This window comes from Herpailurus yagouaroundi, unplaced genomic scaffold (assembly GCF_014898765.1).
Source record: "Herpailurus yagouaroundi ecotype Mexico unplaced genomic scaffold, PumYag 196, whole genome shotgun sequence".
In the NCBI taxonomy this organism is placed as follows: Eukaryota; Metazoa; Chordata; class Mammalia; order Carnivora; family Felidae; genus Herpailurus; species Herpailurus yagouaroundi.
Genome location: NW_024412427.1, coordinates 13,640,356 through 13,662,984, shown reverse-complemented (window position 1 = coordinate 13,662,984; position 22,629 = coordinate 13,640,356). Strand labels below are relative to the sequence as shown.

General features: G+C 49.5%; 1 protein-coding gene across 6 annotated transcripts in view; it reads right to left on the bottom strand.

Annotated features, from left to right (window-relative positions):
• Positions 1-18,359: 18,359 nt before the first annotated feature.
• BCL2L1 (BCL2 like 1) overlaps positions 18,360-22,629 on the bottom strand; it is a 48,045-nt gene continuing 43,775 nt past the window's right edge. For 3 of the 6 annotated variants that reach the window (XM_040447398.1, XM_040447401.1, XM_040447397.1), the window contains exon 3: positions 18,360-18,500. In XM_040447398.1, the coding sequence (XP_040303332.1) occupies positions 18,363-18,500 (138 nt within the window). In that variant the 3' untranslated portion in view covers positions 18,360-18,362. The remainder of the gene's footprint in view (positions 18,501-22,629) is intronic. The other 3 variants (XM_040447403.1, XM_040447402.1, XM_040447399.1) reach the window with 1 other exon arrangement.

Sequence of the window (22,629 nt, the reverse complement as noted above, 5' to 3'; positions counted from 1 at the left end):
TCTCCACCTCTTTACTTGCCACAAACCCTTCATTACATCTAAAATCAAGCAGTGTAGTGAGGGAAGGACAGGAATAGGCCACCTTCCGGGGGCCCAGAGCCCAGGTAGTCAGGGAGGGCTTCATGGAAGAGTAGGGACTAGGGCTTAGTCTTAACAGGTATGTGGCATTAGGAAAGGGAGGAAGGGGAAGGGAAGGTTTTCCAGGTGGAGGGAGTGGCTTGAGCAAAGGCAAATACACTCCTTTATTCAGTCAATTAACAAATATTTATTGAGCACCTACTGTGTGCCAGGTATTAACCCAGGCCATGGGGGCCCAAAAGTGCATAAGACGAAGTCTCTGGCCGCATAGTGGCAGCATTGGGAGACACAAAAATGAATGTGTAAGTATAACATACAGTATGTTACGCAGAAATGAAGAAACAAAACAGAGTAGGGTAAAGGGACAGAGTTAAAAGGAGACTGGAGGTGGTAGGTGGAGGCCTTTTAGAGGAGGTGGCATCTGAGAAGAGGTCTGAATGACATGAGGGAACAAACCTTGTATCAAAGGCAGAAAAGCGGGGCGCTTGACTGGCTCAGTCAGTGGAGCGTGCGACTCTTGATCTCGGGGTTGTGAGTTCGAGCCCCACATTGGGTGTAGAGATCACTTAAAATCTTGAAAAAAAAATTTTTTAATGTTTGTTTATTTCTGAGAGAGAGAGAGAGAGAGAGAGAGAGAGAGCGTGAGTGGGGGAGGGGCAGAGAGGGGGAGATGCAGAATCCGAAGCAGGCTCCAGGCTCTGAGCTGTCAGCACAGAGCCCGACACGGGGCTCGAACCCACGAACTGTGAGATCGTGACCTGAGCCGAAGTTGGACGCTTAACCGACTGAGCCGCCCAAATGCCCCCAAAATAAAATCTTAAAAAAATAAAATAAAAAGACAGAAGAGCAAGGGCAAAGACTCCGAGGTGGGATTCTGGTCCGTGTGGGGGACCTCACAGAGGCCACAGGGGCTATAGCGGAATGACTTAGAGAATAGCAGGAAGGTGTGTGCTGGGGAACAGGGTTGGGCTTGGGGCAGAGAGCAGATTATACGGGGCCTCACGGGGTTTTAGTCTTTCTTATTTATTTATTTATTTATTTCTCCGTGCCCATCATGGGGCTTGAACTCACGACCCTGAGATCAAGTCATGTGCTCTACTGACTTGCCTGGGGGAAGCCAGCCAGGCGCCCCCGTGGGGTTTTATTCTAAGTGTGAAGACCTCCGAGAAGCAAATGCCAAGAAGGAATTAAATGTGGAGATTTAAGGGGCTGATGTCTGTGAAGGATAGAGAAGAGAGGGAGCGGGAACAGGTGTCGAGAACCCTCAGACAGCGGCGCAGTGGCGCAGGTCTGAGCTCTGTGGGAGGAGGGGAGAGAGGAAGGAGGGCAGGGGAGGAAGAGCCTCAGACTCTACTGTGCTGTCTCCATCTGAGTCGGAAACCACACAGGAACGCAAACGGCGCTGTTTAATAGGAAGTCATCAGCATAAGCAAGCGAGCGACTCTACAAAGATGTAAAGAGAGCAGTGACAGCTATCCTACCGAGAGCACCCAGGGAGGGTTGAACTTGGAAGTGGAGTGCCTTCCCCAAGCTGGGGTTTAGACCTCATTGGAGCAGGTGTGGTTGAAGCCCAGGGCAGTGCAAGGAGCTTTGCTGGGTCACCCGGACCAGAGCTGGTCCGTAGTCAGCGGGCGGGCAAGAAGCAACCCTCGGAGGCCCGAGGGAGCCGAGGCTGGTGGGCAGGTGGGATTGGGGCACCTTTGCAGATGTGAGACTTGGAGCGTGTGGTATCTGCATTAGGAGCGTTGCAAGAAGATGGTCCTTAGGCCCGAGGGCTGCAAGGTGCTGAGAGACTGTGAACACTGAGCTCATGGCTGTGGCAGATCATCGCCGGGCATCCTCACACACTGCTGACTAATCACATGGCCGTGCACGTGCACACACACACACACACACACACACACACACACATCCCAGAACCAGAAAGAGAAGCCTTTCCTCCTGAAATGTCCCCTCCAGCACCCTCTCCTGGCAAAAAGCTTAGCGTCTCACTGTAAAGGAGGAAATGCCGAGTCCAGATCATTATGGCAGAGCAGGTACTGAAGGGTGAATTTGGAGCCGAGAAGCGAGAGGTCGATAGCCGCGCAGCATCTTTGTGACAGTCTCGGCCAGGCCAGTGGGGAGCCCCAGAGCAAAAAATATCCATTAGGGGAGTCCTGTGTTGGCTGAAAGGGACTCCTCCCTTATAACACCCCTGTGCTCTGTCCTCAGCAGGGAGCAGCCCTGGGGGACAGTAGCCTCAGCGTGCGAGACTGCAGCACTTCTGAAAGAGCAGTGGCAGGAAGTGGTCATACCACCCACCTTACAGCAGGTTCTCTCAAAGAGAGACCCGAACAGCACATCTCCATAGACACCCTCGATGCCATTGGAGGCATTTAACAGGGCAGTCAGGACAACAATATTTATTCAATCACCAAATAGTTATTTGCATCCACTGTGTGCCAGGGGGGTACAGAGCGAATGAGACCTCATTCAAGTGTCATGAATTCCGGGTCCTTATGAATCTGACATGCTGCAATGGGGAGACAGACATTAGCCAGATGGCCACTTTAATAAGTTATAGTACAAATGAATGCTAAGATGAAGCGGTACCTGGTTGAATTGACCAACAGAGGGAAACTGCACTCATCTAGAGAAGTCGGAGGCGGCTTCCCTGAGGAAGTGTCCTCAGACTTGAGATATGGAAGGTGACTCATAACTAGGTAACAGGGGTGGTAGAACAGCATTCTAGGCAGAGAAAAGCATGTGCAAAGGCCCTGTGGTAGTGAGGACCACGGCATGATAGAGGAAATAAAGGAAGCCTGTTGGGCTATCACACAGAAGAGAAGGAAGATCTGGACTAGGACGGGTGGGGGAGTAGGAGACTCACACAGGGCTTTGTAGGCCCTGCTGCCCCTACCGAAGAGACACATGTGGGGGAAAGCAGGGAAAGATGGAGCCGGGGGAGTGTGTTGGGGCCAGAGTATGGGGAGTCTTGCACATCGATTTGGTTTTTATCTGAAAGGCAACTGCCTGGTCCTGGGCTCTGTGTGGTATGAGAGACCCATTGTATTAGCCACTGCCTTAGCATGAGAGATGCTAGGGATCCAGAGACGGAGCCGACAGGAGCCCTGCCCTCCAGATCCCCCAGCCCGCTGGGCAGGACTGATACGGGCTCAGCCAGCTGGAGGCTCATGGGGTATTAGCTACAGAAATGGTCAGCAGTACATTTTGACCTCATTGTTCTGACCCAGCCCCTCGGCCAAGGCAAACAAATCAGATGTTAAACTCGTCAGTTTTTTCGCCTGCAGTAATGCTGTGTAACAACCCCCAAAACTTGGTGACTCACAACGTTGAGCATTTATTTCTACTTTCATGGGCTTGTGGGTTGGCTGAGGCTCTGCCGGGATCAGCCAGGTTTAGTTCCGGACTGCGGGTTAGTACTTTGGTTTTCTGGGGCGTCTTTTAGGTTCCTGGACCCACTAAACAATTCCCTGGACGCCAGGTGGGTGTATGAAAATTCAACTCAATTCGGACACTGTGTATTTGGAAATAGCGTCAGCTTCCACAGGTTAAGGGTTCGGTCCTGCGAGACTGCCCCGCCCCCTACTTTAAGACCCTCCCAAGGCCAAGCCCAGGTTGTTACCTGCACTTTTGATGGACTGGCTATAAGTCGGAGGATCCCACGACCCCCTCCTTGAGTTTGATTAATTTACCAGCACACCTCACGGAACTCGGGAAACCCACTTACTCACTGGATTACCAGTTTCTTATAAAAGGACATAACTCAGGAAGAGCCAGATGGAAGAGAGCATGGGGAAAGGCATAGAGCTGCCATGTCCTGTCCGGGCATTGCTGTCATCACATCTCCACGTGCTCACCAGTCCAGCAGCTCTCCGAACCCTGTCCTTCTGGGGGTTTATGGAGGCTTCATTACATAGCCATGATCGATGAAATAATTGGCCATTGGGGATTGATTCAACCTCCGGGGGGGCCCCCTCTCCCTCCCCAGGAGTGGGATGGGGTTGGGGGCGGGGTGTGTGGGAACTGAAAGTCCAACCCTCTAATCCTGTGGTTTGTTCTCTGGGCAACCCGTCCCAAGATGGGGTCCAAAAAAAAAAAAAAAAAAAAAAATCACATCATTGACATAACAAGAGACACCTTTGTGGCTCTCACCACTTCAGGAAATTCCAAGGGTTTCAGAAGCTCTGTGCCAGGAGCCAAATAGGTAGATTTCTTAGTATAGATCACAATATCACAGGCTGCCGTGACAAAATACTACAGACTGAGTGGCTTAAACAACAGAAAACTGTATTTTCTCACAGTTCCGGAGGCTCCAAGTCCAAGATGTTGGCAGGATTGGTCTCTCCTGTTGCGTCTCTCTTTGGCTTGCAAAGCCACCTTCCTGCTACGTCCTCACATGTTCTTTCCTTTCTGCATGCACGTCCCTGGTGTCTCTTTGTATGTCCAGATTTCCTCTGCTTACAGACACGCCCGTCAGCTTGGGTTAAGGCCTTTCCTAATGACCTCATTTTAACTTCGTTACCTCTTTAAAATTCCTATCTCCAGGGGCGCCTGGGTGGCGCAGTCGGTTAAGCGTCCGACTTCAGCCAGGTCACGATCTCGCGGTCCGTGAGTTCGAGCCCCGCGTCGGGCTCTGGGCTGATGGCTCAGAGCCTGGAGCCTGTTTCCGATTCTGTGTCTCCCTCTCTCTCTCTGCCCCTCCCCCGTTCATGCTCTGTCTCTCTCTGTCCCAAAAATAAATAAACGTTGAAAAAAATAATAAATAAAAAATAAAAAAATAAAATTCCTATCTCCAAATACCCTCACATTCTGCAGTTAGGGCTTCAACATAACGAATTCAGAGGAGCCGTGACTCAACCCACAAGAGTTGGGTTCAAAGTGATTCCATGTGTCTCCTTGTTCTGGGAGCTGCGGGCACTGAGGGCATTTTTGTCTCTTGGCAGAAGTCAGAGACTGCCGAGGGGGCAGGGGGATGGTTAGGGACGCGCGATGCTCTTAAAGCCCGGGCTCCACAGAATCAGCACCACCTTCCCCTGGTCCAAGCGAGTCCTCTGGTGTTCCGGTTACCGTTGCTACCTTCCAAGCCACCCCAAAACGTAGTGGCACAAAGCGGCCATTTTATTCTGTGGGTCAGGAATTCAGGCAGGGCACGGCGGTTACTGTTTGCCTCTGTTCTAGAATGTTTGAGGTCTCGGCTGGGAACGCTCCAGAGGCAGTGGCCAGAATGTTCTGGTGGTTGACGCTGGCTGTCAGCTGGCCCAGCCGGCCTGCTCTGTCAACCGGACATCCTTCTTTTGCGGCATGCCCGGGTGGTCTCTCTGTGGGGGCTAGTTTGGGCTCCCTCAGGGCCTGGTGGGCGGGTCCCAAGAGAGCACTCCAAGAGAACAAGAAGAAAGGGTATCGCACTCTCACGATCTAGCCTCCGAACACACATAGCATCACTTCTGCCAAACCCTGTTGGTCAAGGCACTCACAGAGCTCCACCCGCGTTCAAGAGGGAGCGGAAGTAGACTTCCCTACCCGATGGTCACAGTGTAAGATGCAAGATGCACGTGAGATGGGAAATATGGTTGTGGCCACCTTTGGGCAATATAGTCTGCCACCCACAGCCAAGCCCAACATCAACGGGCAGAGAAATAGCCTCCGTTGGAGTACACGTGGAGAGCGTGGGGTGGAGGGAAACTGTGAGCAAATACCACCCTGTCTCACAGATGGGGAGAAGTAACCAACACACAATCATGTTGATAAAAGCTAAAACTGACCCACAGTAACTTGGATGTCGACAAAACCTCAAACAGTAACATTTTGACATTTAGATGGTCAAATTTAGACCTGAGAATTCTGGTGAGGGGCGCCTGGGTGGCTCAGTGGGCTGAGCGTCCAACTTCGGATCAGGTCATGATCTCACAGTTCGTGGGTTCAAGCCCCGCATCGGGCTCTGTGCTGACGGCTCAGAGCCTGGAGCCTGCTTCGGATTCTGTGTCTCCCTCTCTCTCTCTCTCTCTCTCTCTCTCTCTGCCCCTCCCCTGATCATGCTCTGTCTTTCTCTGTCTCTCAAATAATAAAATAAAACATTTAAAAAAAAATTTTTTTTAATCGGACCAAATAGAAATAATGGATACTAGCAGACAATGCATAATGGCAGAAAACCCTTGAAATCAGATGTGGATGGGGCGCCTGAGTGGCTCAGTTGGTTAAGCATCCGACTTCAGCTCAGGTCATGATCTCATGGTGCATGAGTTCGAGCCCCGCATCGGGCTCTGTTCTGACAGCTCAGAGCTTGGAGTCTGCTTTGGAGTCTGTGTGTGTCTCTCTCTTTGCCCCAGCCCCACTTGTGCTCTGTCTCTCTTTGTTTCTCAAAAATGAACAAATGTTAAAAAAAATTAAAAAAAAAAAAAAAAAGGAATGAAATGTGGGTAAAAATGACTGAGGGGAGAATCACATCTTGTTGGCAGCATTTACTCCACAAGGTCAAGTTGATTGCAATGAAAAAAATAATTTTGTAGGGGCACCTGTGTGGCTCAGTCGGTTAAGCGTCCGACTTCGGCTCAGGTCATGATCTCGCGGTCCATGAGTTCGAGCCCCGCGTCGGGCTCTGTGCTGACAGCTCAGAGCCTGGAGCCTGTTTCGGATTCTGTGTCTCCCTCTCTCTCTCTGACCCTCCCCCGTTCATGCTCTGTCTCTCTCTGTCTCAAAAATAAATAAACGTTAAAAAAAAAATAAAAAAAAATAATTTTGTAAAATTAAATTTAAAATGGCAAACATTGGAAAGAATTTGACTTTGGTCATAAAATAACTGATTGAGGAATAAAATTGACTTCAGGCAGCTTGCTCAAGAAAGCTCTCTCTTAAAAAAAAAAAAAAGCCCTTTCTTGATGTATTAGAATTAGTGTAATTCTGATAAAAATATTTGGAGTCAAAACTCATAGTCAAAATAGTCTTGGGATAAACACAACCATGAGGTCAAAATGTCCTGTAATAGTAAAATTATCAGTAAAAACAAAGAAAGAGAGAGACTGCAAAGACAGATAAGGAACTAACAAGTATTTATCTGTATGAGACACAGAGGGCTGATTTCCTTAATATGTTAAAAAAAAAAAAACAAACACCTGGGGGGTGCCTGGGGGGCTCAGTCAGTTAAATGTCATACTCTTGACTTCGGCTCGGGGACATCATCTCACGGTTTGTGAGTTCAAGCCCCGAGTCGGGCTCCACACTGTCAGTGCAGATTCTCTGTTGTCTCTATCAAAATAAATAAGTAAATGTAAAAAACAAACAAACAAACAAACAAACAAACAAACCTGGGGTGCTGGGGTGGCTAAGTTGGCTGATCTCAGCTCGGGTCTTGATCTCAGGATTGTGAGTTCAAGACCCATATTGGGTGTGGAGCCTACGTAACAAAAAAAAAAGGCACCTGGATGGCTCAGTTGAGCATCCGACTCTTGATTTTGGCCCAGGTCAAGATCCCAAGGGTATGGGATTGAGCCCTGCTCTGGGCTTTGCAGTGAGTGTGGATTCTGCTTAAGATTCACTCTCTCTCTCAAATTAAAAAATATTGGGGCACCTCAGTTGAGCATCCGACTTCAGCTCAGATCATGATCTTGCCATTCCCGAGTTTGGGCCCCACATCAGGCTCAGTGCTGACAGGTCAGAGCCTGGAGCCTGTTTTGGATTCTGTGTCTCCCTCTGTCTCTCTCTCTGTTCCTCCCCCGCTCATGCTCTCTCTCTCAAAAATAAACATTGGGGGCGCCTGGGTGGCTCAGTAGGTTGAGCGTCTGACTTCGGCTCAGGTCATGATCTCATGGTTTGTGAGTTCGAGCCCCGCGTCGGGCTCTGTGCTGACGGCTTGGAGCCTGGAGCCCGCTTCAGATTCTGTGTCTCCCTCTCTTCTGCCCCTCCCCCACTTGCACTCTGTCTCTCTGTCTCAAAAATAAAATAAACATTCAAATAAATAAATAAAATAAACATAAAAAAATAAGATAAGTTTATTGATACTTGTTTTGTGCTTGAACACACAGCCTACCCTGAAGCACGTTTTCATGTGTATGAAGAATATGTATTCTGCTGTTGTTGGGTGGGGTGTTCTATAGATGTCTGATAGGGCTGGTTGGTTTCTAGTGATGCTTACATTGTCGATTTCTTCTCATTTCCTTTTGTGTATATTTTAAAAATATTCTCTTCACCGTCACCATGGGGATTTCAATTAACATAGGAAATTCAGAACAATCTCGCATTGATACCCATTTAATTTGAGTAACATATAAAAACCGCTCCATGCTCCCCCTTTCCATTATTCTAATTATTCTATTATTCTAATATTTTTCTATTATTTTGTCACAAATTGTATCTTTATACATTATGTGCCCATTAACATAGAGTTCTAAGTTTTTAGGCATTTGTATGCTATTTTTTAAATATTTATTTATTTAAGTAATCTCTATACCCAGCATGGGGTTTGAACTCACAGCCCTGAGATCAAGAGTTATCTGCTCCTCCTACTGAGCCAGCCAGATGCCCCCCCTTTTTTTATCCATTTGTGTTTCTTGTTTTTAAAATACACACTTTTTATTTTATTTTTATTTTTATTTATTTATTTTAAAAATTTTTTTTAACGTTTATTTATTTTTGAGACAGAGACAGAGCATGAACGGGGGAGGGTCAGAGAGAGAGGGAGACAGAATCTGAAACAGGCTCCGGGCTCCGAGCAGTCAGCACAGCGCCCGACGCGGGGCTCGAACTCACGGACCGCGAGATCATGACCTGAGCCGAAGTCGGACGCTTAACCAACCGAGCCACCCAGGCGCCCCAAATACACACTTTTTAAAATAATTTTTTAAAAGTTTATTTATTTAGAGAGACAGAGAGAGGGGAGGGGAGGGGCAGAGAGAGACAATCCCAAGCAGGCTCCGAACTGCCAGCACAAAGCCTGACGTGGGGTTTGAACTTGCGAACCATGAGATCATGACCTGAGCTGAAATCAAGACTTGGACGCTTACCTGACTGAGGCACCCAGGCATCCCTATACCTTTGCATTAAAAAAATTTTTTTTTCAACGTTTTTTTTTAAATTTATTTTTGGGACAGAGAGAGACAGAGCATGAACGGGGGAGGGGCAGAGAGAGAGGGAGACACAGAATCGGAAACAGGCTCCAGGCTCTGAGCCATCAGCCCAGAGCCCGACGCGGGGCTCGAACTCCCGGACCGCGAGATCGTGACCTGGCTGAAGTCGGACACTTAACCGACTGCGCCACCCAGGCGCCCCTATACCTTTGCATTTTAAATCATGTAGGAGACAAAGAAAGTTATAACCCCAAAATATAATAATGCTTCTTTTATATCTATGTAGTTACCTTTATCAGAGTTCTTTATTTCTTTATATGTCTTCAAATTTCACTGATTTGTACTCTTTATCATTTCCTTCCTCCTTCTTGCTTTGAGTTTACTTTGCTCTTTTTCTAGTTTCTTGAGGTGGGAAGCTTAGATTGTTGAATTAAGACTTTTTCTCTGTTCTTCAAAAAAAAATTTTTTTTAATGTTTATTTATTTTTGACAGAGAGACAGAGCATGAGTGGGTGGGGGCGGGGGGGATTGTGGCACAGAGAGAGAGGGAGACACAGAATGTGAAGCAGGCTCCAGGCTCCGAGCTGTCAGCACAGAGCCCGACGTGGGGCTCGAACTCACGAACCGCGAGATCACGACCGGAGCCGAAGCCGGACGCTCAACCGACTGAGCCACCCAGGCGCCCCGACTTTTTCTCTGTTCTGATGTGTGCATTTCTGGTACACACTTCCCTCTCAGCACTGCCCTTGCCGTGTCCTGCAAGTTTTGATATGTCATGCGCTCATCTCATTCAACTCAATGTATTTTTTAAACTTCCCTAGAGTCTTCTTCTTTGACTCGTGAATGATTTAGAAATGCGTTGTTTAGCTTTCTGAGTGTTTGGAGATTTCGTCTCATCTTCCTGTTGTTAATTTCCAGTTTGAGTCTCCTGAGGTCAGAGAACACATCGTGTGATTCCCATTCTTTTAAATTTGTTGGGGTTTGTTTTTTGTTTTATGTCCAGAATATGGTCTATACTGAGATATATTCAGCGGGCACTTGGAAAGAGTGAGTATTCTGCTGTTGAATGCCACGTTCTCTGAATGTCAACTGGATTCCATTGTTGATGGTGCTGTAGAGAGTTCTTCTATATTGTTGGTGATTTTCTGTCTAGTTGTTCTGTCAGTGTTGAGAGAAGTGTATTGTTAATTGTGGATTTGTCTGTTTCTCTTTTCCATCAGTTTTTGCTGCTTGCGTGTTGCGTGATCTTTTTTATCCTTTTTTCCTCCATCTGCCTATACATTTGAAGTGAGGTTTTTTTTTTTTTTTTTTTTTTAAGTTTATTTACTTACTTTGGAGACAGCGTGAGCAGGGGAAGAGCAGAGAGAGAGAGAGAGGGAGAGCGGAGCCTGCCAGACGCAAGGCTCGAACCCACAAACTGTGATGGTGGTTGCCGTAGGTATAACATCACGTGCACATAACACAGTCTACCGGCGCCCTCATTTTGCAATTTGAGTGAAGTGTAGAAACTTTACCCTCTTCACATCCCTTTACCCACTTTCGTTGTTGCCAGGTGGGGGTGGAATCGTGGGCTCGCAGTGTGTCTGCATCGACGTGTGGGAAGGAGGAGGCAGGCGAGGAGGGCTCGTTACTGGCCAGCAGACATGAAAGTCCTGGCTCCCTTGGCCTTACGACATCCCACACTGGTGGGAGTGTCTGGGCACCTTGACTCATGAGGTTGGACGGAGTCACCAAATCCCCACTTGGCCTTCGCTGATGTGGATAAGGCCACTGTTTTTCCCATGGTGTTTGGCTGGAGTGGAGCTCTTACTGTCTAGAAATGTTCTACCCTGCTGGCTTGTTCCTTTTCTAATCCCTTGACTAGACAAAGTAGGCTTTTGTTGGGGCTGTGTTGTCTTTTCTGTGCCCATTGGCTTTTTTGGGGTAGCCAAAAAAGCCAGCTCCAGCTTCTTTGGCTCCAAGTCTGGGATCTCTGAGGCAAAAAGAAAACCCATAGGACTTGCCACTGGATCATTCCTGGGGTCCTGAGGTCCCTGGCCTGTCTGCCTTCTCTTCACTTTTCAGTTTTCTTATGCTTGTTTTATATGCAATGTCCAGGGGTTTTAGCTTAATTAGGTGAAAAAGGAAAAAGCAGATCTGCTTCATTTTCCTAAAAGCGCGAGTATAGATAGGAGCAGGGTCACTTGTCCGGAGGAGTTTCTGCCAGGCTGCATTTTACCGATTGCGTTCCATGTAGCACTTCTTGTGCCCCTGTATTTTCCATCCATGGTAGTTACATTTAGAAGCTTTGGTCACACGCAGAGCCGACTTTCGACAAGAACATTTCAGGGGTGTGCTGTGTTCTCTGACCAGGAGGCGCACGATGGCAGCGTCCTTGGGTGCCATTTGCAGCCCCTGCTGGTCATTGTGTGGATTCATTAACTTATCAGGGACACAGATGGCTTTCAAATTATTAAAAGACGCCAACCTCAATTAGAGTTTTGAAAATGAAATTTTAAAGTATAGGGTACTATTTTTTTTTTCTCAGCCAGATTGACAAAAGATCAAAGAGTGTTCACGCGGATGTTGGCAAGGGTGCAGGGGACACGCAGTTCCACGGGATGACAGCTTTGGCTGTCTCCATCAAAATAACACATGCATATATCCTTTGGCCCAGTGATTCTACTTCTATGAATATCCCGTGGGTGTACATGTGTATGTGCAAAATGACGGATACACCAGGCTGTTGATTGCAGTACTATTTGGATTAGCAAGAGTTGAGAACTACCAAATTGTTCCTCCCTCCAGGAGAGTTTCCCAGCTGGTGTGCTACATAGTTTCGTGAGCTGTGGCAGACATGTTTTTGCCCCGGCCATGTGCCCTTAAGCCCGTCCTCAGAAGTCATGTGTAACTTTGGTGGACAGTTCTCATTCAAGGAACGGGCGCCTTGCCTTGTCCTTTTGACCATAGGTTTATGCCGGGCCCAAGCCTGGGGCAGGCAGGAAGTGCCAAATGCTGGGGAGAAATACACGGGAGCAGCCCTCAGCCAACGAGGGATGGGAGTCGTTCAATGAATACATTGAGGTTCTTGTCCCTAGAACGTTCTACAAGTTTTTCAAAGGATGCCCTGGAAAAGAGCCCCATTGTCTCAAGTGGCAATTTACGTGCCATTGTACCCTGTGTTGGCCTGCCCTGCCTCGCTGTCCCTGCTGTGCTAGGATCACCACTTAAACTGCTTACACCTGAATCCTTACTTTAGACTTCGCGTTTAGTGGATATCCATAAGAAGACACAGAGCTTGGGCAGTTGGAGTCCCAAGACTAGTCCCCTCAGGGGTCCTTAGAGCAGTGGTAGGGGATGATGGAAGGGAGTGGTCTGACAGCTTAGCCTAAAAGCACGTACATTTATGGTGCCAGATGCCATTCTTAAGCACTTCACAAGCATGAAACCTGCACTAAATCTGCATAACCACCCATTATTATCATCTCCATTTTACAGGTGAAGAAACTGAGGCACAGGGAGGTTGAAGGGCACCGGGCTATCCTAGGAAGTATGGTTTCAGAGCCCTGCTCCTAACTGCTACACAGCCTGTGTCTCCTTCGGCCCTCACCGCTCCACCAGGATGTGTTGAGCATGGCGAAGGTTGGGCTCTTTCTTCCTGGATGTCTACTGCAGGGATCAGCCACGGGGCACATGGCCACCCATCCTCCACAAGGACCTTCACACAAAGTCTGTGGAGCCACCGGAGAAATTTGTTTTCCAGGTGCCCCAGGAGCTTGGCATGAAGTCCAGGTGAGACTGATGTGTCTAGAAGGGATGGTCAACTAGCTGCAGAGAGATGTCCTGCCACATAAATAGTTTGTAAATAAGGGCTTTATCATTATTTTTATTTATTGCTATTATTTTTACAAGGCAATTAGGACAGCGAACAGGCGTTTTGTTTTGTTTTGCAGGGGGCGGGGTGGGGGGCACTGAACAGTTGTTCTGCTTTGCAGGGGCCAGGTGGAGGGCACGGTTTTTTACATCAGTGCAGTTTGAGCCATGCCTTCCTGACTAGGCACTGGTCATTTCCTCACTCAGCAACAAATTTACAAACTATCTTGTTGGCTAGCCACTGCATTGTTTATATTCCTTTTTATTTTATTTTCAGAACTTTTTCTTTCTTATGCTTGTATTCTTGGTACCTCAGTGTTTTGTTTTTTAATATTTTATCTTTAATTTCTACACCCAGTGTGGGGCTTGAACTCACAACCCCAAGATCAAGATCAAGAGCCAGCCAGACAGCTTGATACTTTTAAGTATCAATGTTTTAAGAATGACTTCCTCAAATTTTAAGATTGGCAAATATTATCCCTATAGATTTGTCTTATTTGATTTTTTCAAATGTTTATTTTGAGAGACAGAAAGAGCAAGTGGGGGAGGGGCAGAGAAAGGAACAGAGAGAATCCCAAGCAGGCTCTGCACTGTCAACACTGAGCCCAACACAGGGCTCAATCCCACGAACTGAACCGTGAGATCGTGACCTGAGCTAAAATCAAGACTCAGACGTTTAACCAACTAAGTCACCCAGGTGTCCCTGTCTTATTTGATTTTTAATAAATATCCATGCTCTAATGTTAGAATTCTGGTCATATGAAGTATTAATTCCCTCCTAAATTATTGAAACTGCCCCATTCCTGAGGGCTCATACATGAACACTTAGCTTGAACAATTCCGTGAAACAGCCCATGAGTTCTTATGAAATTTAAATGGTTTTACCACAAAGTCTGTCCCTGCCTTCTTTCCTTCCTTTCTCCCTCTTTCCCTGCCTCCTTTCCTCTCTTCCTGTGTGCTGTGCAGCCTTGCCTAGTGTTAATAAGTCACAATCTTCTCAAAAAAAAAAAAAAAAAAAAAAAGACTGGAAAGCTTTATGTCATTTCCTGTGTTCTGGAACTCATCATTACTTTAAAATACCTGAATGAGGAGCACCTGGGTGGCTCAGTCGGTTAAGCGGCCGGCTTCGGCTCAGGTCATGATCTCGCGGTCCGTGAGTTTGAGCCCCGCGTCGGGTTCTGTGCCGACAGCTCAGAGCCTGGAGCCTGTTTCAGATTCTGTGTCTCCCTCTCTCTCTGACCTTCCCCTGTTCATGCTCTGTCTCTCCCTGTCTCAAAAATAAATAAAGCGTTAAAAAATATATATTTTTAAATACCTGAAATGAAAAAGTTCATTTGGATTTGAAATCCACTTGAATATATTATATTTGTCAATTAAATAAAGGGAAGAGCTGTTGGAATGTTTAAATATAATTTCAATTGTAAGCTTTGGGATGGTTAAATTTTTTCTTTTAGCACCTACTTGCAGCTGTGAAGTCTCTTGTTGATGTCAACTACCAAGAATTTGAAGAGATCATCATTAATAAGCCTTGATTGGAAATCGTGTGAACCATTTTGATTATAAAAGCTCATATAAAATATTTGTGTCTCTTAAGAAATAAATTTTAAAATGGGTACATTGCTGTTTCAAAGTTCATTATGAAATATATTTCATTTTTCTCATTATAAATACAGTATATAGAAATGAATTCCGTCCCCTTCCCCAGACCCACATGGACAGTCTGAAACTCCTTCCAACTTTTCCTCAGTGTGCAGTTCCAGTATTTTATGCACATGCCATAGCATGTATAAAGTTGGAAATCACTGAGTTAGATAGAGGTCTGGTTAAAATACTACACAGCTAGAATAAATCATGAAGCTGTCATGAGTATTGATAACTGTTGAACCTGTATGATGAGTACACGGGGATTCCTGTATGAGTATGTAAACGTGTATAAGACATTACTTAGGGAGAAAATGCAAGGCAGTGTAGGTCTGTTAACCATTTGTGTAAAAAAAAGGCAGGGAGGATAAAAGTATATTTATATCTATGTATTTGTCTGTATCTGAAAAGATGTTTCCAGAAGGATCAAAAATCTGAAGAGGGGCCTGAGTGGCTAAGGTAAAAGAGCAGGGGCAAGGGACACATTGTGGGGATAGGGGTGGGGGAAATGCTGGAGACTTTGGTGTTGAACTAAAGAGAATGATGACCCTGAGCACAGGGACAGCAGTGGCAAGCTCTGAATCTAATACCCAACGATTGGAAGTGTAGAGGTCCTTCTGGTGAGCCGGATGGAGGACGGAGGACACCGGGGAAAGCTGGCCAGGTGGGAGACAGAGGTCATGGGCGCTACGGAAGGGCAGAGGCAGTGGGCGTGGCTTCAGGTCTCACCAGCCTCGACCACCAGGGGGCAGCCAAGCCTGCTCCTGAAGGCGTGAGGGGCGGAGCGTCCGAGGCAGGTTCCCGCCTCCAGCTCCGTCCCCGGCTCGAGCGCCCGCCCATAGAGTCCTCGTTTTCCCAGACCCTTTCGGGACCGGCTGCTACAGGTGGAACTGTATAGGAAGCCCGCCCGACGGTGGGGTCATCGCTGCCGCACCCTCCCCACTCCCTCAACCAGCCTCCCCCAAGCTCTTTTGGGTTATTTCATTCAATGTGGACCACAGTCGTGTGAGATGGGTACTGCCATCGATCCCATTTATGGAGGTCAATGTTGGAGCACAGAGAAGGTAGGTAGCTTGCCCAAAGTCACAAGCCCAGGAAGGGTGACCCAGGAAACATACCTGACTTGCCCACCCTAAGAACCAGAACCTTATCAAACCATGGCTCCTTCACTGGTCTCCAGGTTTCTACTCTGCTCCCCTCCAGAACCTTCACACAGCTGCCAGAGGGTGTTTTGGGGCCCTACGGGGGCATATCATTCCCTGACAACTTCCCTCTGGCTCTCACTGACCTCAGGATCAAGTTCAGCCCCCTCATCCCACCGCTCTGGCATCACCTTGACCCAGGAGGCCTTCTCAACTCGACACACCCATTTTGCTTCAGCCTGAAGAAAACTTATTCACCCTGTGCACTTGCTTCTTCTTCACCAGGACCACTCTTCTTGCTTCCCCCATTCTTTTAGTTAACTCCTACATTCTTCCAGCCCTAGATCTCATTACCTCGTCTTCTAGGGAGCCTTCCCTGACTCCTGACTCCCAGACAAGCTCAGGCTCCACATTAAATACTGTTGGGGCACTCACTATGAGCCTCTTAAGTTGCACTGGCCTCAGAAATGTGCTTCACTTTTGTAATTATAATGGTGTCACCATTCCAAAAACTCCCCAATCACCCTTGATTCCTCTTTCTTGACCGATTTCTAATCCATCAGTAAATCCTGTGGGATCTACCATTAAAATGTTACCTCAAGTCTGACTCCTTCCTACCTCCTTCCCCACTAGGTCCTTCATTAGTCTTGCCATTCTTCCTCATGGTCACCCAGATTCCACCTTTGCCCTCCAGCAGCCAGACCCATCCTTGTATTTGTCTGTTTTCCCAAGAATGGGAGTTCCATAAAGGAAGGGCCTTGTTCACTGCAGAATCCCCAGGGCTCTAGGACTGTGCCTGTGCCAGGCAGGCCTCAGTAAATACATGCCAAGTGGCTGTTTCTTCCCCTAGAATGTCAGTTCCTGGGGGCAGGGACTGTGTCCATCCTGTTCACGCACAGCCCCAGTGGCTTGGCACACAGCAGGCACTCAATAAAAACCCCATCAATGGCAGGTGGAGAGATTCAGGCCCAGAGGGAGCTCCCCTGCAGCACCCCTGCCCAGCAGCCAGCCGCACATCCCCTCCTTCCCCAGCCCGGGGCACACAAGAGCCCAGGTCCTTTGCTCACTGAGTCAACACAGTTTATTACTGAACTGCACTTTCACCTTCACACAGACTATTTCAAAGAGCTGGAACAAGTGTGGGGTGGGGGCTGAGTGGGGGGGGGGGGGGGCAGTTGCCCCTAAGGAGCCAGGACCCCCAGCTGGCTTCCCCAGACCAGGGCAGGGGAGGGAGCATCAGGCCGTTCAGTCTCCGGGCACCAGCTCTCCACGTGCACACGCACAGCAAGCCAGCAGCTCCTCACACATAAATACAGACACGCTTAACAAAAATAGTATATCATCTTCACAAGGAATAAAAACTAGTCTCGAATATGTACAGCAGAGAGCCCGGGATGGCTAGGGGTAGGCCGGGACCCCTGGGGATGAGACAGGCCATGGGTGGAGTAGAGGGAGGCCTGAAGGACTCCTGGCCAGGCCACTCTGACCTTGGCAGCCTGGCGACCCAGGCTGAATGGGGGTGGGGCACACACCTGTTTGACCAGGTAGGACTGGCCCTTCCAGCCACCCCCACCTACACCTCGTGCATCAGGGTCTCCTTCCTGCCCTTCCTGCCTGAGGTAGGGAAGACTCTAGGGCTCCCACAGCTGCTCCCTGTAGCTCCCCTTCACGTCTGGGCCGAGGCCCCCGAACCCCTGAACTCTGTGGGCAGCAGCCCAAGGCAAAGATGCCACAGGCTGATCTCGCAGGAAGTGAGGCAGCTGAGGCCATAAACAGCTCTGGCCATAAACAGCTCTCGGGCCCAGTTGGTCCCTTAGTAATGGTCATGGGAGCCAAGGGAAAGGAAGGGGAAAGGAACTAGGGTGGTGCTAAACTGCAAGGGCCACCCTAGCTTTGGCATGGGGTGCTTCCTGCAGCTACAGCCCCCCACCCTGGGTGGGGCTGGCCTCTAGCCAGAGGCCTCTGGAGGACACTGGGATTGGGGTCAGGGACTTTGGCCAGGCCAGAGGTGGAGAGGGGGTCCTGGTCCTTGTTTCTTTATCCCAAGCAGCTTGAATCCCTAATTAGTCAAAAGTGGCCCCTAAGTGGCTCTTGGGAAGGTGGGGATGATAGGAAGGGGACCTAGATCCTGGAAGGGATAGGGAATGATCAATTCTGAGGCCACAAACATCAAAACGAAGGCAATCTAGTCTCTCCTGGGGAAAAGGGTCAGAAAACTTTCCAGCTCCCTGGCAAGAAAGCATTCTCAGGGAGGCTAAGGGGTTGGGGGGTTCCACCAAACAGGCAGGGCCCTCCAGCCCCTAACCACATACACCCCCACACCTGCCAGCTTCCATGGGGCAGATTTTGGGGAAACTCTGTGGGTTCTGAGGCCAGGAGAACAGAGGTGTGGGGAAGGCGGCTTTCACAGAAGCATGGTAGATTTCTAGAAAACTAATTGCAGGGGACCAGGTCTAGGCCCAACCCTGTGATGGGTAGGTGGCCACAGGCTGCATGTAGTGGTTCTCCTGGTGGCAATGGTTGCTGGATAAAGGGATGTGGTGGGGGCAGGGTAGGGCAGGGAGGGTAAGTGGGTGGTCAGTGTCTGGTCATTTCCGACTGAAGAGTGAGCCCAGCAGAACCACGCCAGCCACAGTCATGCCTGTCAGGAACCAGCGGTTGAAGCGCTCCTGGCCCTTCCGGCTCTCGGCCGCTGCATTGTTCCCGTAGAGTTCCACAAAAGTGTCCTGCAGGGAGAAGAAGAGAAGGTGCTATTTGAGTCCTTTGACAGTAACATGGGGGGGTAGGAGAAGGGGGCCATCTGCTGCAATGGTGATCTGAAAAACTATAGCCATCCGTGCCTCCTCTGGGCCAGATACAGGGTTAAAGGCGGCCCTTCTTCCTGATGCCCAGCTGGGGATGACCAACACACATTATTGTTGAGATAACAGGTGCAAAGCTGGGAAGGAGCTTTGTCCAAGGTGAGCTGGCTAAAAAGTGGTACTGGAGAACCTGCGGGAAAGAGATAGGCAGGGGCAGGGAGGTGACAGGAGGCTAGGTGGCTGGAGCAGAGGGCAGGAAAGAAGGGGACAGGGCAGAAGAGGGTAAAGTGGTGAGCAAGAGCTGGCTCATGTGTGGTCTGGAAGCAGAGGAGGAGCATGGAGTGGAGTCTGTGAGTAGCCTTCCCACTGCTGTGACAGAGGGAGGGGACAGGGAGGGAGAGGAGATGGGGCTAAATTCCCAGTGATTCAGGGGCAGGTCAAGTCTGGGGATTATGAGCCAAAGGCTCCTTCTCCCTCTGGAGGGAGCCTCTGGCCAGGATGAGTGATGGGTAGACAGAGCGGGGCAGAGTAGAGGGGCAGCAATGATGATGCAGGACTGGGACAGGATCTAGGAGGCCCTGTCCATGTCTTTCAGCCTGCCCCCAGGGGGCGTGACTCTGGGCCCAGGAGGAGGTGAGCAACAGCCTTCAGCCCTGAGGCCAGTCAGGAGGGAAGCACATGATATGGGGAAGGTAGGGCGGTGGGTTAAATTACCCAGCCCAGGGCGGAGCCAGCCTGTGGGGCAGGGAGAGGGGGTTTGCAGTACCCTTTAGTGAGGCGGCTTTGCTCCCTATTTGTCCTCTAATCCTCCCAACAATGCTGCAGTACAGACCCTCTCTCCCCATTTACAGACCAGGAGCCTCTGGGCCTAGGGAGGTGTGTGTCTAGAGTGTGAATGGATCACCTGCTGGTCCCAGGGCCCATGTTCCTCCTCTCCATCAAGAAGGTGGGCCCTCATTTCCACCTGGTCCCAACTGGCCGAGTGGTGGCTGCTCCCTCAGACCAGTTGGTTCCAAGTTCCACCAGGCCAGTTTGCTCACTGTGATGTGTGCCTGGCCTTCCTTCTGGTCTTGACAAGCCCCCTCAGTCCATGCTCCACACAGAGGATTTTTAAAAACGTAGATCAGATCACGGCACGCCTGGGTTTAAAGTCCTCCAACAGCTTTCCCTTGCACTTAGAAAGCCAGTGTCATTTTTGCTCACATCCTGGTACCTAGCAGAGTGCCCTGTGCACCAAACTGCCAAGATGACTCAAAGACTCCTGAGTGTTTATTAAGCCATCAGGGAAACAGCAGAGACACCGAAGCTGCAGCCCCTACCAGATAGTTTACGATGTATGGGGGGAAAACCACTAGAAAAAGTCCCTCCATTCAGGCCATGTCACTCCTTCCCATCTCATCCCAAGCTCTCAGCCTTCACAAGGCTTCCTATCACACCTGGAATAAAGCCCTCACTCCTCACCACGGCCAGCGAGGTCTCGAGGAACCTGCTCCTCCCTCCCTGCTGCACACTCGCCACACGGGTCTCCTTGCTTTTCCTCCAACATCTGCTTGGGAGGTTGCTGTTCTCACTGCCTGGAGCACTTGACCCCAGATCACCACCCACCTCACTCCCTCATTTCACTGCCGACTCTGCTCAAATGTCATCGCCTCAGAGAGGCCTGCCTTGGCCACCTCGTCTAAAATGGTACCCACCCTCCTCTCTACCTGTCCTCTTACCCTGTTTTATTTTTCTCCCCAGCACTTCTCATAACGGTGCATAATGAACAGATTCAACACTTTGTTTCGTCTCTTGCACTAGGTGTGGCTTGACGAGGGCAGAGCCCCTGTCTTGTCTCTATATACCCAGTGCCTGGAACAGTGTCTGGCACGTGTTGGTGCTCAATAAACACATGAGTAGAATGAAGGTACTACAAGTCTACTAAGTGCCACGTAGTTACCCATTTCACCTTCATCAGCTAGATTTGAGCCCCATTTCACACTGCAGAGGGAAGACCTTGCCTGGGGTCAACCGGCTAACAGGTGGCAGAGCCAGGATCAGGACGCAGGGATACTCAGCTCCAAAGGAAGCACGGCTATAGCAGGACACTTCCCTATGTGGGGGGCTGGGGTGACGTGTCCTGTCAGTAGCGCTAAAACGGGATTCTAGAAAGAGGGGGTGGAGTTGAGGAGGAGCCCTGGGTCTGGAGAGAGAAGGGCAGTGGTGTGGCAGCAGTCAGCCTCCTAATTCTCTGGCCTTGTCGCTGCCCAGGCATCGCCGTGTGGAAATGCTTCCGTCTCTCCCCCCTCATCCCGGCTAGCCTCATGGGTGTTGGTGGACAAAGAAATTCTTACAGGAGTTGTAATTTTTCTGGTCCTAAGTGTCCTAAGTGAAGTAGGCCCAAGTGGAGTCACAAAAAAAGATGGATCTGTGATGGGGGAAGACTACTGGGCTATCGGGGGCATGGGAGAAGTGAGGCCAAGGCCAGAAGGAACTGGCTCTCCCAAGGGGCCCAATGTCTCTTAAGAAACCAGGGACACTGGGGTTGCAGCCAAAGTGGGAGAGGCCTGGCTCTCTCGATGGGAACTTTCCTAAAGTAGAGGGCTGGCAGCCACGGGAAACTTTCCTCTCTGGGGCTGGGCTGGAGTAAACAGGCCCTGTCCCTGCAAGGGCACAAAGCACTCACTGTCCAGGAACAGTCATTCCAGGGTGGAGGGAACATTCTCGTTTCGGTGCCATAGAGAACAAGACTCTGACCTGCCCAACCCCCCGACTCATGCATTCCTGGCCAGGACAACCTTCATTAGGAGCTCCTTCTCCTGGGGGGCGGGGGGAGTAGGATTTCCAGGGGCCACGGATTCTGGGGACTGCTTTTGCAGACAGAGCATGAGCAAAATGGGGTGTGCTATTGCAGGGCGGGTGCTGGGGAGACAGTGGTGTGGGTATATTTAGCTCAAGGTTCACACGACACACTTGGAAACAAACACAGCCATTTTCTCAGTGGGCGGTTGCCCTGGATAAACAAGCAGCATTGCAGAGCAGCCTGGTTCTGGAAAAGCAGAGATAAGCCCCGGTGCTCCTCAATGGCTCCCACTAGTTTCAGCCAGAGCTGGCATGGTGGGCAGGAGGGTGAGATGCAAGGGTGAGTGGCAGGGAAGTCTCTGATGTCACAGAGGCTTTCAAGAGACCCGGGCATGAGGCTGTCTGCATTCTCAGCTGAGGTGACAGCAACGTGGGGGAAGTTTTCTCTTTGTACCTGTGACCGCTGCCATGGGATTCGTAAAGGAGTTTTCAGGGCCACCGGGGATAGGCAATGGCTAATGACTTCCATGGGAGGATCACGGACTCCCCCGCCAGCCAGATCCCCCACAAGTTAGTAAGACCAATGCACCTGCCCATTCTATAGTTTCACACGGCTAGTTTGTGGTAGAGCCTGGACTAGGAACTGGTGTCTCCCGACTTGGCATCAGGGCCCTTTAGAGAAGTGAGCCAAGAACCAGGGTCCCCAGGAGAAGCCAAAGCTGGGACCACTTTCAAGATCCTGCCTCCAACAGTCCTGGCCACATACATGGAAGGGCTCCACCCAACATACTCCAGGGTGCTTTTCACCCCTGTGTGTCCTCTTAACTGGTCACCCTCCCCGTATCATCTTCCTCAGTTAGCCAACCGCTACTCAGCTTACGAGACTCCATGACAAAGGTCTCCTTTGTGCTTCCAGGGTTTTTGCACTTTCATTTACACCATAAATATGTCTTTCTTTTTTTATAAATTTTTTTTTTAACATTTATTTATTTTTGAGACAGAGAGAGACAGAGCATGAGTGGGGGAGGGTCAGAGAGAGAGAGGGAGACACAGAATCCAAAGCAGGCTCTAGGCTCTGAGCTGTCAGCACAGAGCCTGACGCGGGGCTCAAACTCACGGACTGCAAGATCATGACCTGAGCCAAAGTTGGACGCTTAACTGACTGAGCCACCCAGGCACCCCCCCTTTTTTTTTTTTTTTAATTTTTTTTTTTTCAACGTTTATTCATTTTTGGGACAGAGAGAGACAGAGCATGAACGGGGGAGGGGCAGAG